The sequence below is a fragment of the Pleuronectes platessa genome, chromosome 10 (genome assembly GCF_947347685.1).
Source record: "Pleuronectes platessa chromosome 10, fPlePla1.1, whole genome shotgun sequence".
NCBI lineage: Eukaryota > Metazoa > Chordata > Actinopteri > Pleuronectiformes > Pleuronectidae > Pleuronectes > Pleuronectes platessa.
Genome location: NC_070635.1, coordinates 27,502,907 through 27,527,393, shown reverse-complemented (window position 1 = coordinate 27,527,393; position 24,487 = coordinate 27,502,907). Strand labels below are relative to the sequence as shown.

General features: G+C 40.5%; 1 protein-coding gene across 1 annotated transcript; it reads right to left on the bottom strand.

The window, feature by feature from the left end:
* Nucleotides 1-366: 366 nt before the first annotated feature.
* kiaa1143 (KIAA1143 ortholog) lies at nt 367-24,036 on the bottom strand. Its single transcript, XM_053433127.1, has 3 exons — nt 23,781-24,036; nt 4,295-4,448; nt 367-1,742 (listed from the first exon to the last, which is right to left on the bottom strand). Exons 1-3 carry the CDS (start codon nt 23,892-23,894, stop codon nt 1,540-1,542), a joined length of 471 nt encoding a protein of 156 aa, XP_053289102.1. The 5' UTR covers nt 23,895-24,036; the 3' UTR covers nt 367-1,539.
* Nucleotides 24,037-24,487: the final 451 nt, after the last annotated feature.

Here is a 24,487-nt window from a genome sequence, read left to right as displayed (position 1 = left end):
CTATGAAGAGAGCAAACAATAATGGAGAGAGTGGACATCCTTGCCAGGTGCCCTGGGGAATTGTGCAATCCTTTGTGGTGACTGTGGCTTTGGGTGAGATGTAGTGTTATTATCGAGTTGATGAATGACTCCCGAAGCCAAATTTGTTGAGTGTATTAGCTTGATCAAATGCTTTTTCAGCGCCCAGTTATACAAACATAGTTTTGACTAGAGTTTGTTGTTAAAGGTCGACGAGATTACATAGCCTGCATATGTTATCTTAACCATGTCTTTTGGGATGTATTAAAATGGAAATTATTGTTTACAAGTACAAATGATTATTATTTCATATTTAAAACATTACAGCCACAAACACTTGATAACAAATTAAAATTTCAATTTGTACTTTGCAGTACAGTTTATTGCCATGCACAGACACCTTTATACAGTGCCACCCCATATATTCATACACTCGCTTAACAATGAGCGCTTGCCACAATGGCACTTGTGAATAATATCACTATTCTTATTACACCATTCTTGACAACAAATGAGAAGGATTCAGACACAAAGCAACACAATTTTCTTAATGTTTGTGAAGCAGAATTTTCCACCTTCAAGTGGCAAGTGTCTGTTCAATGTCTCCTGGATCTGCACAGCAGGAGATTATATTGCTCAGTCAGATCCACATGACAAGATGTCCTGTCACTTTACTCTCTCAAAGTCAAACACAGAAAAAACATCATCAAATGTTTGATGGACTCTACCAGAAGGTCGCCCAATATTATGCTACGTTTTTACCAAACATAAAAGAGTGGATTTTTTTAAATTTTATTAAATATATTTAATTACCAGTTATCAACCAGGTAATTTACCAAGTGTTACCTGGTTCCCTCTTATCAAATTATCCTGCATCATTTGAAAACAACTATGGAGAGACCCTACCAGATGTCAATATGTGGATGTCCGAGGGTCCCTGATTGCACCAAATTCAGTTGGAAGAATCGTGCACAAAACTATATTCTCAAACAACAATAACATGACTGATTCAAAAACAAAAGGGCAAGAAACTCTTATGTTAAATTGTTTACATTTAGTCATTTATGTCTCTGAAATTTGCTTATAAAAATGACATCAAACAGACAGACCACACCAGCTGTGTTCCCAGTGCTGAGAAACAGCTGCATACTGTGGATGAACTCCAGACTCTGCTCTCGATGCTTTTAGTAAACAATCAATTTTCACTTAAGTAGAGCCCGACCGATTTATCAGTGGACCAATAAAATGAGCCTTTCACATACTTATCATCATCAGAGTTTTACTGATTAATGCGGGAAAATCTTGATTTATGATCACATTTTATAAGTTAAAAAATGATTTGTCTTTTATCAAATTTATGGTAAAAATGTAAATTACAAAATTAATTTCTTTGTCATAAGAGTTGAAAAATGACATCTAGGAATGACACAGACATCTGTTGATATACTGACATTGACCCCAAAAATCCTCATTGGTCAGGCTCTATACCTCCTTGACTAATCTGTTGTAATGACAAGTCTTTCAGTCCTCGTCTTTCTCCTCATCCCCTCCAAATGAGAGAAGACTGTTATTTTTTACTTTCTTTCCAGACTTCATCTCCTTCTCTCCATCATCAATCTTTTTCTTCTTGCTGGAGCTGGCAGTGAGCCCCTGGAATTTGTCCGAGGACGAGCGCTTGGCTGGTTTCTTGAAAAATATTTTACCGCCAGGAGGAGGTCCATCGTCTGCAGAAAAGAAAGAGAGATTCATTAAGTTTGTGCAAAACAAAGACACCCAGAACCATCCTAGCCTTGGGCAGACACCCAGGCAGTCATGCACAGCTCCATTAATTCCACTTACAGTGTTCATTTTGGGTCTCTCAAAAAAAAAAATTGGACCATAATCCTAATTTTTTAACCCCATAAAACTGTTCTCCATCTTTTCCAACCTCCTTGACCCCCCAGTCTTATTTAATTACATGTCCATCAACTTCCTCTTCATCCCCTTTGCTTTCCTCTTTCCCCACCCTGTCTCCCAATCAAGTTCTTACCTTGGAAACCTCTGCCTGCCCGACCACCTGCCCCATTGAACCGATCACATCTAACATTCTCCAGTCTATTGCTCCCGATCTTCCTTTCCTCACCCATCTTATCAACTCTTCCCTGTCAACTGGCTGTTTCCCTAACTCTCTGAAGGAGGCAAGAGTAAACCCTCTCCTGAAGAAACCCACCCTCAACCCGTCCGAAGTAAAAAAACTACAGACCTGTTTATTTTCTTCCCTTTCTTTCCAAAGCAATCAAGCGTTCTATCTTTAATCAACTCTCTCTATATACACTACCGTCCAAAAGTTTGGGGTCACCCAGACAATTTCGTGTTTTCCATGAAAAGTCACACTTTTATTTATCGAATGAGTTGCAAAATGAAAAGAAAATATAGTCAAGACATTGACAAGGTTAGAAGTAATGATTTTTATTTGAAATATTAATTTTGTTCTTCAAACTTTGCTTTCGTCAAAGAATGCTCCATTTGCAGCAATTACAGCATTCAGACCTTTGGCATTCTAGCTGTTCATTTGTTGAGGTAATCTGTAGAAACTTCCCCCCACGCTTCCTAAAGCACCTCCCACAAGTTAGATTGGCTTGATGGGCACTTCTTGCGTACCATACGGTCAAGCTGCTCCCACAACAGCTCAACAGGGTTGAGATCTGGTGACTGCGCTGGCCACTCCATTACAAACAGCTTACCAGCTGCCTGCTTCTTCCCTAAATAGTTCTTGCATAATGTGGAGGTGTGCTTTGGGTCATTGTCCTGTTGTAGGAGGAAATTGGCGCCAATCAAGCGCTGTCCATAGGGTATGGCATAGCGTTGCAATATGGAGTGATAGCCTTCCTTATTTAAAATCCCTTTTACCTTGTACAAATCTCCCACTTTACCAGCACCAAAGCAGCCACATGACCTCCACCATGCTGGACAGATGGCGTCAGGATTCTTCCAGCATCTTTTCACCTGTTGTGAATCTCACAAATTACTTTTTCCAATCTACCTCTGTCCAATGTCTGTGTTCTTTTGCCCATAATAATCTTTTATTTTTATTGGCCAGTCTCAGATATGGCTTTTTCTTTGCCACTCTGCCTAGAAGGCCAGCATCCCAGAGTCGCCTCTTCACTGTAGACGTTGACACTGAGGTTTTGTGGGTACCATTTAAAGAAGCTGCCAGTTGAGGACATGTGAGGCGTCTATTTCTCAAACTAGAGACTCTAATATACTTGTCTTCTTGCTGAGTTGTGCACCGGGACCTCCCACTTCTTTTTCTACTCTGGTTACAGCCCGTTTGTGCTGTTCTCTGAAGGGAGTAGTTCACACCGTTGTAGAAAATGTTCAGTTTCTTCGCAATTTCTCGCATGGAATAGACTTCATTTCTAACAACAAACAATTTTGAGAGTATAATGGAACCCACAAATGTGATGCTCCAGATACTCAATTAGCTCAAAGGAAGGCCAGTTTCATAGCTTCTCTCACCAGCTAAACAGTTTTCAGCTGTGCTCACATAACTGCACAAGGGTTTTCAAAGGTTTTCTAATCATCCATTAGTCTTCTTAGGCGATTAGAAAACACAATGTACCATTAGAACACTGGACCGATAGCTGCTGGAAATGGGCCTCTATACACCTATGTAGATATTTCATTAAAAACCAGATGTTTCCACCTAGAATAGTCATTTACCACATTACCAATGTATAGTGTATTTCTGATTAATTTAATTTATGTTCATTGAAAAAAAGTGCTTTTCTTTGAAAAATAAGGAAAATTCTAAGTGACCCCAAACTTTTGAACGGTAGTGTATATATATATATATATATATATATATATATATATATATATATGTAAGTATACACATACATATATAAATACATATTGTTAGGTTACAGACAATAGTACACAAGGAAGATATTTCCACAATGGAAACTTTTGAGGATAGAGTTTGCAAGATGGTCAGAAACTATGCATCTATATAATGCGACTTTGTTCAGTCAAAATAACAGTGTACAATGCCGCTGCTTTTGCCTCTGTTTAAAGACACATTATTATCATAACCTCGAACACTGTGTGCATGTTTGATGTTGTCAGGAACTCTCTTCATATGTAATGCAACACTGACCAGAACAGGTTTGAGTGGAGAAGGTAGTTTTGATTTTAGTTAAAACTTCTCCCCTTAAGTTTGGTCAGCAGTGATATAATAAAAGAAAATATATCGGATCACACGATTCTTCATGTGCTCTTGCTCCTTCATTCTTACCCTTATCTGCACTACCACCACCAGTATGGATTTCAGCGTTGATCTTCTTCACCTCCTCTGCCGTCAGGTCTCCACCCTTAAGGACGACAACTTGAGGTAGCTCATCCTCTCGATCGCTCCCACTGTCATCATCCAGTACTGGCATCATGTCACGCTGAGAAGGGGAAATGGGAAAAGGGACATATACGTATTTCTTAAACCATTTCTACCAGAAATCTCAGAAGTTTCTAGTTCATAGAAAGAACTACAATCTATTATTACAAAGATGCTGGATGCATAATAACTGTGGTCCTGATATGGTATTAAGTAGAAACAAATAATAAGAATCAGTGTAAATCCGTGTCTCATTTTTTCTTTTCATATTCAATTATAAATGGAGTCATTATTTCGTTATTCATATTTGAATCTGATACCAGAAAATGAATAACGGTTTTATTTTTCGTAGTTTAGATCTTTTCGTTCAGATCAAAATAGGAAAATTCTAAAGCGGGTCATGGGCCGAACTTGATTTTGATATTTAACTTGTATTATTTGTGTGACCCGGAAGTCAGTGTATTCTTGTGTTGTACGAGATAAACTGAACATAAACAAATTTGCAGTGTGTGATTCACTCTCTAATTTGCCTCGACACAATGGTCGCACTTCAACCATTCGCTGATTTAATAATAGAGTTGTTGGAAACGGGCAAGACGCATTCAGAGATTTTCACCACACTGCAGCAGATGGGTATCCAGCAATGCTCTGAAATGAGTGTTAGAAGATTCTGTGTTAAGCACGACTTTAGGCGAAAAGACATAACTGGAGTACACATAACTGGAGCGGGCTGTGATCGGATCCATTGATGAGGTAAGTTTTAATTCACGTTTTAAAATGTTATTTCCTGCCTATCTTGGCTATATTTGGCTGGACCGCAACAGGAATTTTTTCAAGCAAGAAATAAAGATTTAGGTTCACAAAATAACGTCTGAAGAAATTATCTGTAAACTGTCAATTTACCCACATTCATGCATAGTGTCTTTCCAAAATAAAGCACGTCTGTGTTAATGGTAAATAAAGCAAAAGCGATATCCTATAACAAATACATCTATGCAAAAAAAAAATTACACACATGAAACAATGTTGTGGAGTCATTTACACTTAGATTTAATTATTAACTTAATAGTTAATGTATTAAAAGTTAAATAATATTTAAAATCATATAGAAACAGTGATTCTCAACTGGTTGGTCGTGACCCAGACCCGTTTTCAGTGGGTCGCAGGCTTTTGCCTGGGCAAATAAAAAATGGTAAGAAAAAAATCCGGTCCTTTTATTTTGAAGGGGATTTTTTTATGCGCCGGAGTGTCGTCTATTCACACTCTTTAACAGTATTTGTTAAGGAGTGTGAATTGGATCAGTTTTGTTAGTTGTCATAGATTCAGTGAGTGAGTATTCTCAGCTAAAGCTACATAATTTGGGTCTTTTTGAAACTACTTCTCAGTCGATACTTTTTTATTTCTCGTTTGTGCATGAAAGCACTGTTGAGTCTGTTAAAAAAGGCTGAAGTTACTGAATTGCTATGTAAGCTATATTACCTTGTGTCCATAAGATGCACTTTTGGGTTTTTAATTAAAATGCAGCTAATTGAGTGTAAAAGGGAATATTTCACTCTCGCATTGCCACCTGCTGGTCGTTTTGGCTCATCATCAAAAAAAAATTTGGTGTTGGCGATAACCACTGATATAGAAAACAACATACTAATTTTTGACTTAGTCTTATTTTCTTAACAGACAGGCCCATAATATTGCCGCAAATTAATGACTGGCTATCTGCCTTCAATTAGGGCTGCAACTAAAGACTATTCTGATGGTCTATTAATCTATTGATTATTGAAACTATTAATTGGATTATGAATCACACAAATTCTCAATTGCTCTAATTGAGAGAACAGCTTTTAAATTTAGCTTGAGGTTGGTCACGGCATGTGATGACTGAAAATAAAGACAACTAGGGCTAGGTTGTAGCACTGGCGGGCCCGAGCACCCGCACGTTGAAGCCTGTTGCGGTCATTGGAGAGAGCGATCTTTGACCAAGCTCAAGTCTCTGCGTTGCATGCGTTTTGCGCACTGCGTCACACGTTGTCGATCCTTGCCTGCTAATTGCTCATTACGGCCCACGCTATCAATTGCACATCAAACTGACAATTTTATGTAAATCGAATGATAGTTGTAAAACAAAAATTACTTCCTGTTGCCAGTAGGTGGCGCTATCACTATCATTACGCACAGACATATAGATCTGTTCAAGTAGGCGCTCTGATGTAGCGTGAGCAATTTTGAATCAATTGGACAATGGTAAATGGTTTTGTATTTATATAGCGCTTTTCTAGTCTTGATGACCACTCAAAGCGCTTTACAGTACAGTTTTACATTCACCCATTCACACACACATTCATACAGTGCATCTAATCGCAGCACTTTGTTATTCTATGGGGGGCCATTCAGGGTTCAGCATCTTGCCCAAGGACACTTCGGCATGCAGATGGGTCAGACTGGGGATCGAACCGCCAACCTTCAGGTTGGAGGACGACCACTCTACCCCTCAGCCACGGCCACCCTTATGTTACCAAAACATAATTTTCACACTGATCAGTAGGTCGCACTATGTCCCTTACCTAATATTTATATATGGAGCTGCTAAGATCAAGATTGTGATCATAGGTCAGTAGTTTGGAGCTGTTTGGATAATGCAGAGGAGATTAACAAAGTACTTCCTGTTTCATGGCGAATCAGTAGTTGGCTCAATGACACTGAGGAAATATTGACACAGAGCTGTTCAGGCTTGTACTCTTATCATGTGACAGAAGTTTAGTAGTGATAGGACAATGCACAGTGGAGTTATGACAACATCGTGTCCTTTGGCGAAGGTTGATACTTCGCCGCACATCAATCTTTACACGGTATGAGGAAACGTCAGAATTCTGACCATGATCCAATGACTTGACTGAGCTCATTTGAGCTGTATATCGTAAAGCAGCCAGGAGCAGTTCATCAAATTATAAAACATGTCACTTCCTGTAGCCACCGGGGGGGGGGGGGGGGGGATTTCAAGTCATAATTTCTGTGTCGATGTCTTCAAGCTGCGACTCTTGTCTTACATGTCTAGTTTGGACTCGATTGGACAATGTATGTCCGAGATACAGAACCTCATGTTTTGATGGCGTTTAATCAAACTTTGACGCCACGGTCACACGGTGTGATGAAAAATCAATCTCTAAAGAAATTTTTATCTCCATCTTGTTGTGATGACACTGATCTTAATTTAAGTTAATCTGATGAAAGCCCTGAGACAAGTACATCAAAGTAAAAATGTGGAATATGGCAAAAATGGCTACTAAATCCAAAATGGCGGGCTTCCTGTTTGGTCTAGCATACCTATCCAAGAGACTTATTTGTTTGTTATGAAAAGACACATGTCCCCATCGATGTCGGCCAAACGTGGTGCCGGGGCTGTCCTTTAGGGGGCGCTAGTCAGTTATTTTGACACGCCCATTCCTTAAAACCATCTGTGTATCTTCGGGGGGGGGGGGGGGGGGCTGTTGATACACACATGTACAGCCTTGGCCAAAAGTTTTGAGAATGGCACAAATCTTCATTTTCACAAAGTCTGCTGCCTCAGTTTTTATGATGGCAATTTACATATACTCCAGAATGTTATGAAGAGTGATCAGATGAATTTCAATTGATTGCAAAGTCCCTCTTTGCCATGAAAATTAGCTTTAGCTCCAAAAAACCATTTCCACTGCATTTCAGCCCTTCCACAAAAGGACCAGCTGACCTCATGTCAGTGATTCTCTTGTTAACACAGGGGAGAGTGTTGACCGGGACAAGTCTGGAGATCACTCTGTCATGCTGATTAAGACAGAATTGCAGACTGGAAGCTTTAAACTGAGGGTGGTGCTTGAAATCATTGTTCTTCCTCTGTTAACCATGGTTACCTGCAAGGAAACACGTGCAGTCTTCATTGTTTTGCACTAAAAAGGGCTTCTCAGGCAAGGATATTGCTGCTAGTAAGATTGCACCTAAATCTAGCATTTATCGGATCATCAAGAACTTCAAGGAGAGCGGTTAAATTGTTGTGAAGAAGGCGTCAGGGCGCCAAAGAAAGTCTAGCAAATGCAACGACTGTTTCCTAAAGTTGATCTAGCTGCGGGATCGGGGCACCACTAGTGCAGAGCTTGCTCAGGAATGGCAGCAGGCAGGTGTGAGTGCATCTGCACGCACAGTGAGGCGAAGACTTTTGGAGGATGGCCTGGTGTCAAGAAGGGCAGCAAAGAAGCAACTTCTCTCCAGGAAAAACATCAGGGACAGACTGATATTCTGCCAAAGGTACAGGGATTGGACTGCTGAGGACAGGGGTAAAGTCATTTTCTCTGATGAATCCCCTTTCAGATTGTTTGGGGTATCTGGACGAAAGCTTGTCCGGAGAAGAAAAGGTGAGCGTTACCATCAGTCCTGGGTCTTGCAAACAGCGAAGCATCCTGAGACCAATCATGTGTGGGGTTGCTTCTCAGCCAAGGGAGTGGGCTCACTCACAATTTTGCCTAAGAACACCGCCATGAATAAAGAATGGTACCAAAACATCCTCCGAGAGCAACTTCTCTCAACCATCCAAGAATAGTTTGGTGACTAACAATGCCTTTTCCAGCATGATGGAGCACCTTGCCATAAGGCAAAAGTGATAACTAAGTGGCTCGGGGAACAAAACATCAACATTTTGGGTCCATGGCCAGGAAACTCCCCAGACCTTAATCCCACTGAGAACTTGTGGTCAATCCTCAAGAGGCGGGAGGACAAAAAAAAACCCACAAATTCTGACAAACTCCAAGCATTGATTATGCAAGAATGACCTGCCATCAGTCAGGATTTGGCCCAAAAGTTAATTGACAGCATGCCGGGGAGAATTGCGGTCTTGAAAAAGAAGGGTCAACACTGCAAATATTTACTCTTTTCATGAACTCAATGTTATTGTCAATACAATATTTTGACACTTATGAAATACCTGTAATTATACTTCAGTATACCATAGTAACATCCTACAAAAAGATCTAAAAACACTGAAGCAACACACTTTCTGAAAACCAATACTTGTGTCATTCTCAAAACTTTTGGCCATGGCTGTAGTTTGAGGCAGATGGACCCATGAACAGGGAAGTTACAGCGATTTCGTGTGTCATGGCGAGCTGATAAACGTTGATGCCACGCCATTAATAATCCGCATGATGAAAAGTCACAGTAATCTTATGGCTACATTATCAAGGTCTTGAGACCCATTTGACACAGTTTGAAATGGTTTCGCAAAGTGGATGAGGAGGAACTTCGATTTGCGTCATTACGGTAAGCGTGCTGCGCCATTTCCTGTTTTCTTGCCGATGGTGGTGGTCGCTCTCTGTACTAGCTCCTCTGCTAAACACAGCTGTTTCTCTGTATTACTATGGCTAAAATCACCGATCTGTAGTTAAACACCCTTACATACCAACCCCTACTCTATCATGCTTAGTGATTCTGTGTTCTGTTTGAGCACACCCTCTTAGCTCTTTAGCAGCGATGTCTTCTCTCTCTCCCTGTGGCTCCACTGCTCTTTATTGCGTGTCTTATGTTTACTTACTCCTCTGCCTCCCTTAACAGTAGTGGCATAAATGTAGTGTGTTGGAAGCGATGGAGGCAAGGATTAGCGACTTAGAAGCTCGGCTCCGCAGCTTAGAACCTCCGCTAGCTGTAGTTAGCCGGCTCCCGCTAGCCGCGGAGCCACCTAGCATAGCACGTAGCTTAGCCTTAACTAGCAGTCCCCTGACTTGTCCCATGCAGCAGGGAGCCCAGGGTTGATGGGTGACGTTCCGGAGGGGGCATAGTGCTAGTCTTAAAAAGCCCACGATTAAAGAGCCACCAGCTCACGTTTCAAATAGATTCGCTCCAATCAGCGACGCACCCACTGATAAACGAACTCTGATTATTGGCGACTCGGTTCCGAGAAACGTCAGGTTAGCGACACCAGCGACCATAGTAAAATGTATCCCGGGGGCCAGAGCCGGCGACATCGAATCTAAACTGAAGTTGCTGGCTAAAACTAAATGTAAATACAGTAAAATCATAATTCACGTCGCAGGAATGACTCCCGGCTTCGCATGTCGGAGGTCACTAAAGTGAATGTTATGATGTCGGAAAACAGTAGTTTTCTCTGACCCTCTACCTAACACAACAGGTGATGACATGTTTAGCCGCATGTTGTCTTTTAACCGCTGGCTGTCAAAGTGGTGTCCTGTAAATGGTGTGAGCTTTGTAGATAATTGGCAAACTTTTTGGAGAAAACCTGGTCTTGTTAGGAGGGACGGCATTCATCCCACTTGGGATGGAGCAGCTCTCTTATTTAGGAATATTACTAAGTCTATAACATGACAACCCAGAGTTGGGACCAGGAAGCAGAGCTGCAGTGCTAAACACTTCTCTGTGCTCCCTCTGGATCAGTCACACAACCCCATAGAGATCGTGTCTGTCAACCGTCCGATTAAATTATTGAAATTAAACAATAACAGAGCGAGAACTCCACACAAATAAAAACAACCTCTGAAACTACACAGGAAATTAAGACTTTTAAATGTGGGCTTTTAAACATTAGATCACTGTCAACTAAGGCTATTTTAGTTAATGAACTAGTCTCCGATTACAACATATTTATTGTCCCTCACTGAGACATGGCTGCATCCTGATGAATATGTCAGTCTTAATGAATCTACTCACCCCAGTCATATAAATTCACAGGTTCCCAGAGAATTTGGGCGAGGAGGTGGAGTTGCTGCTATTTTTAACTCCAGTCTATCAATTAATCCTAAACCTAAACTCAGCTATAACTAATTTGAATGTCTTTCTCTTAGTCTTCCATGCCAATCCAGGAAACCCCAACAGCCAATCATATTTGCTGTAGTTTGCCGTGCTCCGGGGGCTTATACCGAATTTTTAGCGGAATTCCATGACTTTTTATCAAACCTAGTCTTAAAGACAAATAAAATTATTATTGTTGGTGACTTTAATATTCATGTTGACAATAATAAAAATAGCCTTAGCGTAGCATTATTTCGGTACTAGACTCAATTGGTTTCAGTCAGTGTGTACACCAACCTACTCATTGTCGTAACCACACACTTGACCTTGTATAATCGTACAGTGTCGGAATTGAACATTTAACAGTACTACAATCCAGTTCTATCAAACCATAATTTAATAACCTTTGATTTTTCAATAACTGAATATATGCCACTAATAAAAAACTAATTTTCTAGATGTCTACCTGATAGTGCTGTTGCTAAATTTAAGGGAAATAATTCCAATTACATTTAAACCCGTATTATCCGTAGATATCAAGAACAAATTCTTTAAAAACCTGAGCTCCATTGAGATCGACCACCTCGTCGATATCTCTGCAGACTCATTACAATTAACATTAGATTCAACAGCGCCTCTAAAAAGGGAAAATGTCAAACATAGTAAATTAGGTCCGTGGTATAATTCCCAGACAAATGAGTTAAAACAATTATAGCACTGTAGCCAGGCTGACAGAGAGTCACACCTCCACCGAACCCAGTATTCTTTGATCCCTAAATAGCAATATCTTTATGACTTTTTTTAATGATAAAATTCTAACTATTAGAAATAAAATCAACCATCTCCTGCCCTCAATTGGCACTAATACCCTCCCAACAACAGAGATCTCAGAAACGGCTGAGAATCCTTCCCATTACTTAGACAGCTTCTCTCTGATCACCCCTTATCAGTTTACAAAAATAATATCAGGTTCTAAACCAACAACCTGTATCTTAGATCCCATTCCTACAAAATTACTTAAAGAAATTCTGCCCCTAATTGATAGTTCGTTACTTAACACAATCAATCTGTCATTATCATCAGGTTATGTACCAGTCTTTTAAAATAGCTGTAATCAAACCCCTACTCAAAAGACCCAGAGGTTTTAGCCAATTACAGGCCAATATCTAATCTCCCCTTCATGTCTAAAACCTTAGAAAAAGTTGTAGCCAATCTTTGAGTTTCTCCTGGAAAATAATATATATGAAGACTTTCAGTCGGAGTTTAGAGCCAATCACAGTACAGAGACAGCCTTGGCAAAAGTCACTAATGACCTTCTAATAGCCTCAGATCAGGGATTTGTGTCTGTCCTCGTTCGGTTAGATCTCAGTGCAGCATTCGACACAATTGAACATCAAATTGTATTACAAAGACTTAAACAGTTAATTAACATTAATGGAACAGCCCTTAACTGGTTTAAATATTATTTTTCTGATCGCTCCCAATTCGTGCAACTTAATGATGAGTCATCTGTGCGCACCAAAGTTAACCATGGTGTTCCACAGGGTTCTGTGCTCGGCCCAATTTTATTCTCATTATATATGCTTCCACTAGGAAACATTATCAGGACACATTCTGTAAATTTCCACTGCTATGCGGATGACACCCAGTTATACTTTTCAATAAAACCTGAACAAAGTAATCAATTAACTAAATTTCGAGCATGTTTCAAGGACATAAAAACCTGGATGACCTGCAATTTTCTCTTATTAAACTCAGATAAAACAGAGGTTATAATACTTGGCCCCAAACACCTTAGAGATACATTATCTATTGATATAGCTGCGCTACACGACATTGCCCTTGCTTCCAATGAAACAGTCAGGAACTTGGGAGTGATCTTTGATCCTGATTTATCCTTTAATAGTCACTTAAAACAAATTTCTAGGACTGCCTCTTTCCACTTGCGTAATATCTCAAAAATCAGACATGTCCTTTCGCAAAAAGATGCAGAAAAACTAGTCCACGCCTTTGTTACATCGAGACTGGACTATTGTAATTCATTATTATCAGGCTCCAGCAGTAACTACTTGTTGTCCCTAAAGTCTCTAAAAGTAGTGTAGGAGCCAGAGCTTTTAGCCACCAAGCTCCTCTGCTGTGGAATAAACTACCACTTTCAGTTCAGGAGGCAGACACCATCTGTTCGTTTAAGAGTAGGCTCAAAACGTTCCTTTTTGATAAAGCTTAGAGTTAGAGCTAATTAGTGCGGCAGAACGTAACATGTTCTATTTTCTAAAATAGGAAGCATTTAGTCCTAAAAGGCATAGAGGTATTAATGGCTGATCTACTGAGTGGGCCACATGCTTTTCATCGTACTATCATACAAACCAGTAGCCAGTCAGATTTACCTTGAGCCTCAGTGTAGCCTCAGGTTCGGCCTGTATCATTGATTACAGGGCAAAACCCCCTGATGACGCTAAGACACAAAGGGAATTTATGACACATGACACACGGAGCTTCTCTGTCCAGCTTCTCCTTCCTCTTCTCCATCCCTTTCCCCCTTCCCCGGAATCCCTTTGCTTTATCCCCACAGATCCAGGGCCTCTGTGGCCGCACCATGGATTATGATTTGTGGATCGCGCATCAGAGGTTGCAATGGTGGATCCAGTATGGCGGATTGTATATCGTGTGGGCTGATCATAGAGGTAATGGCGGATCCTGTGTCGCGTTGGCATCAGATACGGGCGGTGGACTCGGACCGCGGCAGCAGCTCATGATGGATCCTAATAAGCGGCAGTGGACAATGACTGTGGACTTAAGTGGCATCTGATCTGGATGGTGGATCATGATCCTGCTGGTTGCTGACCATTGACTTTGATTGCAGATGGACTGCTTGACATATAGTATTGAAGTTATCCTTCAAAATGTTTACCCTCATCAATGCTGCTAAAAACTTTAATCTTGATGATGTTTTCCTACACGTAGCATCTATTGCACTTCTGTCCGTCCTGTAGAGGGATCCCTCACATGTGGCTCTCTCTGAGGTTTCTACGTATCTTTACCCTGTAAAAGGGTTTTTAGTAGTTTTTCCTTACCCTCTGGTTAAGGACAGAGGATGTCACACCATGTTAAAGCCCTATGAGACGAATTGTAATTTGTGAATATGGGCTATACAAATAAAATTTGATTGATTTGATTGATTGATTGAATACATCCAAATGTAAGTTGTAGAAAAAACAAGTAATTTCATGCGGTGGTAATAATAAGAATAATTCTTTCAATTTCAATAGGGCCTCCCACCGGAGGTGCTCGGGCCCTAATAAGAATAATCCTTACAATTTCAATAGGGCCTCTCACCATTCGGTGCTCGGGCCCTAGTAATAATAAAAATCCTTACAATTTCAATAGGGCCTCTCACCATTTGGTGCTCGGGCCCTAATAATAATAAAAATCCTTACAATTTCAATAGGGCCTTTCACCATTCGGTGCTCGGGCCCTAATAATAATAAAAATCCTTACAATTTCAATAGGGCCTCTCACCATTCGGTGCTTGGGCCCTAATAAATATAGATACTTCATTAAAAAAAGTATTTTAATCAGCTTTGCTGCATATTAGGGTACTGTTGATACAAAGACAAAAAATTGAATTTTTGTCCATTTAAAACCAAGGACAGGCAAAGTGCTAATATAAAATAATTCATTTAAATTCAAGTTTCCCTTTTTCTGTGAACCAAGAACAGGCCAAGTGCTGTTACTTAAAATAAATAAATAAAAGTATCCATTTTTTCTCTGTTAACAAAAGGACAGGGAAAGTATCAGCAATAAAAACATCAACAAACGAAACTAGGCTTCTTTGGGCTGCATAATTGTGATTAAAAAAGACGTTTGTCAGGCAATAGGATAATATTACGCTCTTAAACTCGTGAAAAAAAGTTTCAACCATATTTTTGTAATGTATTCTAGAATCCTGTGCACGGATACGTTTATATCGCAAGCTAGATAACAGGATATCTTACCGAGGCAAGTCTGCATCGTCTACGTTACAATGTCAAACGTGCCTCCTCTTCAAATGCGCGTGTCATGCTTCCATGGAAAGCAAGGTCCGCCGTACAAATATTGCAGGTAGCTTTTTCCGGTCTATGTTAATGGTGAAGTTTTCCCATACTTTTGACATTCTGGTACGCAATGGGACGCCATTGGTCCATGTTTTGTCGCTATTGCACATGCGCAACTTTCAGAAATAAGAGTGGAGCAGGATGGCTCACTCCACTGCTACTTCCATCAGTACCTCAGGTAAATCGACATTTAGTTCAGCTGCACGGCACGAAAAACACGCGCTATGACGTAACCAACGAATCATCGACGATTAAATTCGTCGGCGACTATTTTAGTCATCGATTTTTGTTGACTACATCGATTAATCGTTGCACCCCTATCTTCAATGGGAGTGCATGCAGGAGAATGAATACAACGAATGAATGAAATACAATGAATTCCGAGGTCGGCTTAGTATTAAGGTAAAGAAAGTATATTGTAACCTAATAATAATAATATGAAAACAATAGTAGCAATGCTTATGTACATCACCTATAGAAACCTCTATTTAGGAGTTGAACTTAAAACAATTGATTATAATAATAAGTCCGTGCATATAAGAATTTCCTTTTGGTAAAAACATTTTGCGAATATGGTAACAAATATTTATTGCATGCATTAATAATAATATTAAAATTTTCTTCAGGGTGCTCATAATCTAAATCCGGTCCCTTATCATGCAGAATACGGGGGCCATAAACTTCACCTTGATCAAAATGAGAAGCTTATGATGTTTGGAGTGACACGCGTCTTGGCAGTGGATGGCTACAGCAGCAAAACTATTGCCAATGCCACTATGCCAGTGAAAAACAACCTTGTAATTTTTGAAGAGGTTTATAGGTGAATACATTCAGAACCAATGTTATCATTATCCTTTCTGTGCTATTTTTATTGTCTATTTATTGAAAATAGTGTATTTTATACTGACTCTGGGCAGGGCTCAACAGAGCAGGGAAGTCGTGGTTGAGAGGCTGTGGTCAGGACAGCCGCCTGTGTCATTGAAGTGGGCGACTATTAGGGCGCTCACTAACGAGAATTTTTTCTATCGATTAATCTGTCGACTATTTTACAGATTATTTGATTAATCTAAACGATACATTTTCCTCCAAAAAAAACGAATTGACCCTTTCATTTCATTTCCGAAGCGCCGCACAGCGCCAAGGAAAGCCAGGCGCCTCTTATCCACACCCCTGTCAAACCTTTGTGTGGTTCACATGGAATGTGATGCGCCCTGCACCGATGGTTTCGGCGTCGAGTCTGTCGAGCTCGCTTAATTATGTGCGTGAGATGGACTGTGTACTAAAGTTGACATCTTTATTTGGGTCCTCACTTCCGGGTCTGACCCCGCCCCCCACGTTCATTGCCTCATCCTATTGGTCCACAACATACCAACATAGGGGCTTCCTATTAGCTAAACCTACATGTCAATCAACTGTTGTGAATAACATTAAACGATACTACGGTATATTTTTTCCATGCGCCGCGAGCGTATCACGCCAGGAAACACACTGAAAAATTAATTTAAACGGTATTAATGACATATTTTTTATAATATAAATTATCAAAATGCATCCCATACTTTGTATTCCCCTTATTTTGTCATGGAGTTTTGATTTCCCCAATTTTCCCAATTACATAATTAAATGTCCCCCTCTGCCCAGAGAGGGGTGGGGGGTGGGGGGAGGCTATGAAGACCATCATCTTTTACTCCCAAACCAGTACATTGAATGGGTGACATACAACAACAAGCGAATAAAGCAGAATCGCAGACTGACCGACCCTGAGAAATGCGTGTCCCGTGTGAACAGCCAGGCGCCAGCGCGCTTGAGAACAGCGCTGTGCTGCGCGGCGCGGTGCTTCGGGGTCCGGTGTAAACCAGGCGTCACGTAGTAATATTGAAGAACATTTGTTATAATGAATTGAAATGAAACTGTTTAGAAATCGAAAAGGTAAATTCATAAAACAAAAAAAAAGATGCGACGCATTTTCAGCGTTGACGTCATCGATGACGTTGACTAATCACGGCAGTCCTAGCGACTATGCATCGATACAGAGACATAACATAATTGATTCATGTTTTCTGCTACGTTCATTGTCTTAGCGATGTGCTGCCGCTGCATAATAATAACCAGAGCTGCTCCAGGATCAGAACAGACGCTCATTAAAAGTCCGATCATCCTGTATGTGTCTGTTTCCACCTCACTTCCCCTCGATCTGCGCTAACTTTACACTTTAACAACAAACACCCCCACTGATCACAAGTTATTAGGACCGGTACAGTTTACTTTGTGTTTGTTTGAGTTGAGATAATAAGTCCTAATGAGATAGTAAGTCATAATAATGAGATACTGTCTCAAAATAATTAGGGCTGCAACTAACAACAATTCTGTCGTTAGTTGCAATTCTTCAGACTGGTCAGACCGGACCCACATTTCTCCGCGCCGGTCAGTCGGTCATAGAGTGTTAAGGCCAGCGCATGCTTCTGCGTTTTCACGGGCCCGCAAGCGCAAGAGCCCTTCCAGAGGCCTTCCGGGCCCCTTACGTGCTTATGTATCTCTTCTTACGTGCGTCGCCCAATTTTTCTAACTATACGGCAAAGCTCTGCGAGCCTTACGCGGCCCGCAACGGATGCGATTGGTCTGCTAACTACATCCTTTCCGGAGTCGCATTTCCGGTTTCATGCCACATAATACCGGCAGAAACAACAGACGATTCAGAAGAACGAATATGGACCAAATAGAAGAGCGTTTGGCAGAAGAGATCCGAAAGTATGATCACTTGTATAACCCTTCACTGACTGGCGGATTTGTCCGCCAGAAAAAGGCTACGAAGAGCCGCAGTGGCTATGTAAATAAACAATCGACGAAGAAGAAAGAGGTCGTCTTCGACAAAACACGTTACTCCGCCTAGTGTTCTGGCGGGGAATTGCTTTGTAACTCGCGCAACGTTTGGAAAAGCATGAATGACGAGTCCTTCGCAACAGCGGCGTGAAAAGCCGCAGTTGCAGAAGCATGCGCCGGCCTTTAGGGTTGCCATCATTAAGGGTTTGAAAAACCGGGCACCGATATCCGCGTTTCACGGAGGAATAAGACACGCAGATGTTTACCGGAACCGGAAGTGATTACAAAATTAAAGCATAGACTTCAGAATAAGGGCACATATTAATAATCGTTTGAATAATCGTGATTTTGATATTGTCCAAAATAAATCGTGATTATGATTTTTTCCATAATCGAGCAGCCCTAGTATTAGCAGCACCAATTTCCTGATTGTGGGGTTCTAGTATTGGCTAACATGGTTACACCAAAAGTTCACTGCACCCAAGTGCTTCTTTAAAGCAAATGAGGACTGGACATCAACCATTTCCATCTGAAGGATGCTCCCATCAATGCAAGACATTATCTCTTTTACTTTTACACAGAAGTTTGCCTCAGGTTTGATGGAGAATGGGTCACGAGCAAACTGCAGTACCTCAATGAGAATACTGAAGCCTTGGAATCTCTCAGTGAAGATATCAGTCAGTTTTCTCATGAAGTTTGTCATGGCTGGCCTTCATGTGTGCCCCAGGTGCTGCACTCATGAATGCACAGAGTTGTGTGAAGTGCAGCAACCTTCCTGCTATTAGGTCTGTCAAAACAATCATTAACTTTGTTTTGAAGGAGCACAGCCTCTCAACCAAATCAGCGATAGACATTAACCGCCCCTGAACTTCCAGTTTCAAAGTGTTCAAGTGTCCACAAATGTCACACAGAAAGTGGACTTCCTTTGCTGAGCCACCTGACATCACTATGAACCAGCAAGTCAGTGTGCTCTGCAGTTGCGTCAGCAAGCAACATACTGAAGAGGTTATGTTGAAGGCTGGAGGTTGAGCGGATGTAATTCACAATGTTCCTAACAGTGTCCATGGTGTTTTTCAGATCGCCGCTGAGCTTTGCACACAGTACAGCCTGATGAATGATGCAGTGTAAAAACTGCATATGCGGGGCTACGACTGCCAACCTGGCCACCAGTCTTTTCACTCTACCGGTCATAGCCGGAGTTCCATCCATAACCAACAAGCAGAATTTTTACAAATTTTGAACCCCCAGATGGTGAGGTTCAAATAGTAATGGACATGTGCATCTGAACTTCTAGGGATAACAAAGAATCAACACAACAGAATAAACAAGTGCCTTTTGCATCTACCTTAGAACAATAATAGACAACAGTATAACCACTGCAAAATTCTGTAAATATCACTTAACATGGACCTTTCATCAGTAGCCGGAATGATACACAATGCCCCTTATGATAACTCAGCAAAGGGAAACAAGATCTAGGCACACAAAATAGAACTGTTTATCTTTTGTTAACAACCTGCATAGTGCTAGTACAGAGAAGAAAGAAAAAAAAATCACTGAACACAGTCTAGTTTTGCTGCAGACAGAATAATAAAGACTGAACCGAACTCCTGCATGAGCACCTTGATCATTCTAAAGGGAAGAAATAGATGGGGAATGTGATGGCGTTGATTAAGTCCCTGCCCTTTGTACAAACATTGCTACTCCCCATTGGATGGTTTTGTGAGGTCCCCGATCAGTTGACTATCTAGAGCGGGGGTATTCAACTATTTAAAGAGGTCCAGTTAGAGAAAATGTCTTGAAGCAAAGGTCCCGAAGATTCTAATGTCTAACTATTAAGTGTGATACATATTTAAGTAGCCTAGTAGTTGTATCAACATCTGCATGTACTCAGTACCTGACTGTCAAATCAAATGAATTCAGAACGATTCAAAAACTTTTTGACAATATTTATTGTCACGTAACGTAGCACTTAACATATATGTATGATTGAAGATATGTGCAATTTTCCCTCATTAACAAAATAAAAGTAGGGCTGCATTTCAAAATAAGAGAAAAATAAAATGTGAAAATTGTGCATGTTCAAATAAAGGGCTTAACTTCAGAAAAATAAAGGGAGTAAAAGCTATAATTTAAATTTTGACTTGACTCTAAAGCCTCAACCAATTTGACAGAAAAAAACGTGACAGATAATAAATCTCAACACATCTTAACAATTTAACAGTTTTAGAATCACTTTTTATCCCACTCCGCCACTTTTTTCGTCCGTTTGTCTCCCTTTCTCCGTCTCATTCATCCGTTTGTCTCCCTTTCTCCGTCTCAGTATCTCTCCCTTTGTTTTCTCTAACTGTATCATTATCTTTAGGTTTCGCGCTGCCCCCCGACGGAAAACACGTCGCCGGACCTGTGCATCTCCCGAGGCAGGGGGCACGCGAGTGAGCTAGAAAAGAGGTGCTCGCGGCTCAAACCTCTGCTTCTCAAGTAACAAACCAGATTTGAGAATATAAGAAGTAGAAAATACAGAAATTTGTGTTCAAATGTATTGAGTAAAAGTAAAAAGTCATCATGAAAATAAATACTCTAGTAAAGTAGAGATACGTGAAAAATCTACTTAAGTACAGTCACAAAGTATTTATACTTTGTTACATTACATTACATGTCATTTAGCTGACGCTTTTGTCCAAAGCGACTTACATTTTTAGAACACTCAGCATTTATGAGGGGCCACTTTAGGGGTTCAGTATCTTGCCAAGGACACTTAGGCATGCAGATGGGAAAGAGTGGGATTCAAACCAGCCACCTTCTTGTTGCAGAACACCCGCTCTATCCCCTAGGCCACGCTCTCTCCCACCACTATATGCACCGCTGGGCCATGTCGGTACAGTCAGTCGATTCATCCACAGCGATAGACATAAACTCTGCTTTTCTAAGGTTTTCCAAAAGCTTCCCTGCGACATCCGTTGCCAGTAGCTCCACTCTGCGGAGAGTTGATGTGTCCGAGAGAGGCACTTTTTTTTAATGGATGAAGTGACGCTTTCCTTCACTTTTTCGTCAACGATCATTTCATCAATAACTGCAAGCATGCAGTCTTTAACAATCTCCAACTCGGTGAAGGGCCTCTTCTGTCTGGTTAGTGTCCAGGCTTCACCGTCACATAAAGACGTAACCATACAGGTTTGGTAGAGGCAACAGCAAAACTCGATGGCTCTGAGTTACATGTCTCAAAGTATACAAGAGGCTGTTAGTTTTATTTTTTCTTATCAAGCTATACTGATTTGCAGGCAGTCTTGCAGGCCATGGTTAAATTCAAATGGCTGTATCCGGCCCTGGGGTTGCTAGTTGAATAGACCTGGTGTACATGGATCTGCAAATCTGTCTTTAGAATATGTGTGTGTAAACAGATTTGACAATGTCTTCAAAATATCTTCAAATCTATATTTAAATCTGTGCTTAGATCAGATTTGCAAATATGTACAAACAATCTACAAAAAGTTATTCAGAGTTTGTGTGTGTGTAATCAGATTTTAAAATGTGTATATGGAGATGAAATACTCAAAAAGATACACATTTGGAGATTATATTACACATTCATGAATTTGATCACACAGACAGAATGAAACTCAAATTTTTCAATAGTTTTACTGCAATAATGTCCTACAGGACACACTGCCTACCTGTACATGTCCACACAGTGAGCATAGCTGCTGCTCTCAGGCCTGTCTTTCTACATTGAGTTTGGGTTGCTGCCCCTGATATGACTTGACACTGTGAATTATGTTCAGCTTATTTCAGGACACTTTTATTTAAATACTGCCACTTTTCAAGAGTAACCATGCCTCCATGATGACGGCTTTTCACACACTTAGTGCAATGGGAACACATTTTTATTTTATTTGTATTTATTTAGATCTACAAATTAATCAATTTCTATAAAAGTGCCAGTGTGTTATTGCTTGATACCCATGGTGTTTCAGTGGATGTGATTAGTGTATGATTTCTCTTCCTCTCTTATTTTCTAAGGATGATTTGGATGAGCCCGAAATGAGGATGCATCAGTGTCTCTCCTTACAACCATCAGCAACAATTGCATGAGTAGGGCTGCAACTAACGACTATTCTGATAGTCGATTAATCTATTGAAATAATTAATCGACAAATCGGATTATGAATGACACAAATGACCCGCTTTGCCTTCCACCGCGCAGGAGCACTGGCTGCGCAGTGGAAGGCAAGCGGGTCGGGTGTGTTGCTGGCACGCTAGATGAGTTAATAACACTGATCCTCTAGCCATGCACCTCGTAAGGTCCACTTACTATGAGGTCTAAAGGGCTAAAGTGGCCGTCACTCCCAGGAAATATGGCTACATTACTGTAAGAGACTGGTAACATGTACCTTTTCGTAAAAAATAACGTACCTTTGTGCAATTTTACACAATAAATATGACGTAGCTTTAGAGGAAACTACCATACCCGGAAGATCCTGCAGATTTTTTGGTCATCACTCATCATCCTTGATAGATTGTTTTTAAGTTCCTCTGAAAAAGATTAAACTCCCCATGATTGATCGATCATCAAGGCTAGCGAAACTGAATCACGTTAACCAGCGCTGAAGCTAACAAGGCAGGACATTTTCCGGGTCAAACAAATAATACAAATATCAAAATCAAGTTCGGCCTGTGACATGGTTTTTCATTTCCTATTTTTGATCTGAGTAAACAATCCAAACTGCGAACCACAAAACCTTATTGCTTTTTGGTATCAGATTCATGAATGAATAACGAAATAATGACTTGTTTTAAATGAAAAATACGAATGATACAGGTACAAATTAACTTTTTCTATGAAACACAGCATGATATCACTCATTCATATGCATTGAATAACTCTTTTTTATTTGTAAATTAGCCTCATGCTCGATTCAAACTATACATTTCTGGCATCATTGTATGCTACAAGCAAACAAATTATGTTTAGAATAAATTATTTATTCTATGCAATCTGGCTTTATGGGAGGTCAGCACATTTTTAACCAGAATAGTCCCCTCAATCATGTAAATGGTTTTGTATTCATATAACGCTTTTCTAGTCCTGATGATCACTCAAAGCGCTTTACAGTAAGTAGTGAGTTTTACATTCACCCATCCATGCGCACATTCATACAGTGCATCTATTCGCAGCACTTTGTTATTCTAAAGGGGGCCATTCGGGGTTAAGCATCTTGCCCAAGGACACTTCGACATGCAGATGGGACAGACTGGGGATAGAACTGCCGACCTTCAGGTTGGATGACGACCACTCTACCCCCTTAGCCACAGCCTCCCAGGTAGCACTCCTAGATATCAGTACTCTAAATATGCAAGTTTTTTTTTCATCAAGATTCATAATTTATTCCCAGGGAAATTACAAAAATGTTATAATTGTCCATATGATAAATTACAGTGAGTTATCTCTCTCACATATATTGATCGCTTCTTATGGTGTGAATAAAGTGTATTTAAAGGTTTTACTATACACTCGTTAAAAACCGGTTCAGCCACCTTAGCTTTACTGAATGAGAAACAGACGTTTAACATGTCGAATGCTAAATATGTGTTGTTTCAAACTATTTCATCAGCAGCTTATATTTAGATCTCATACACTACAATAGGCTAACATTTTCGGCAGCCAACTGCTAGCTGACACACAAACAGTCAGCTAAAGAAACCAAACCACCACATACCTTTGTATCAACGGTCGGTCCGTCTCTGTATCCAACATCATTTTTAAACTTCCTCAGAAAGGAGGGTTCAGCTGGTTTCACCCACGACACTCCACTGACCTTTTTTTTATTCATATGAAAACCGTAAATTCCACGGCAACAAATGCGATAAAATATATTGCTGGGTCCTTCCGGGTCGAGGCTTCGAAGAGTGTGTCGAGCAATCCAAGAAGATTTGTGTGAAGCGCGTATCGAGGCTCGTCCTGATGACGCGAGCCGGCCGTACCACGTGACCGAGTCCGGAAATGGATCGCGAATCGAAATATAAGGGTTAGCGAAACGTAATGGAACCCCCCTCACATTTTGTGGACTTTGGACTTTATTGCGCGTTTGTTTGCAAAGAAAAATAAACCGCCTGAAACCCAGCACTGTGGAAAAGTTGTAATTCTTAAATAAAAATGAATATGTCCATATTTTACGTGTTATTTGTTGTCCCTAGTAACACAAGCACAGTCACATCACAACCCTCTGCCCAATTTGTTTTCACTTTCCCTTTTGACCCCACCATTGTATCATAAAGACAGACACCATATTAATGAGTTCATAATTTATGTATTGGCAACACAAACATCAGTCATTCATTTATTCAATTCGAACCCATGTTGTCATTATAATCACTCTGCTTGTTTTACATTTATTGTCCACTTGATGGCGCAATAGAGCAAATT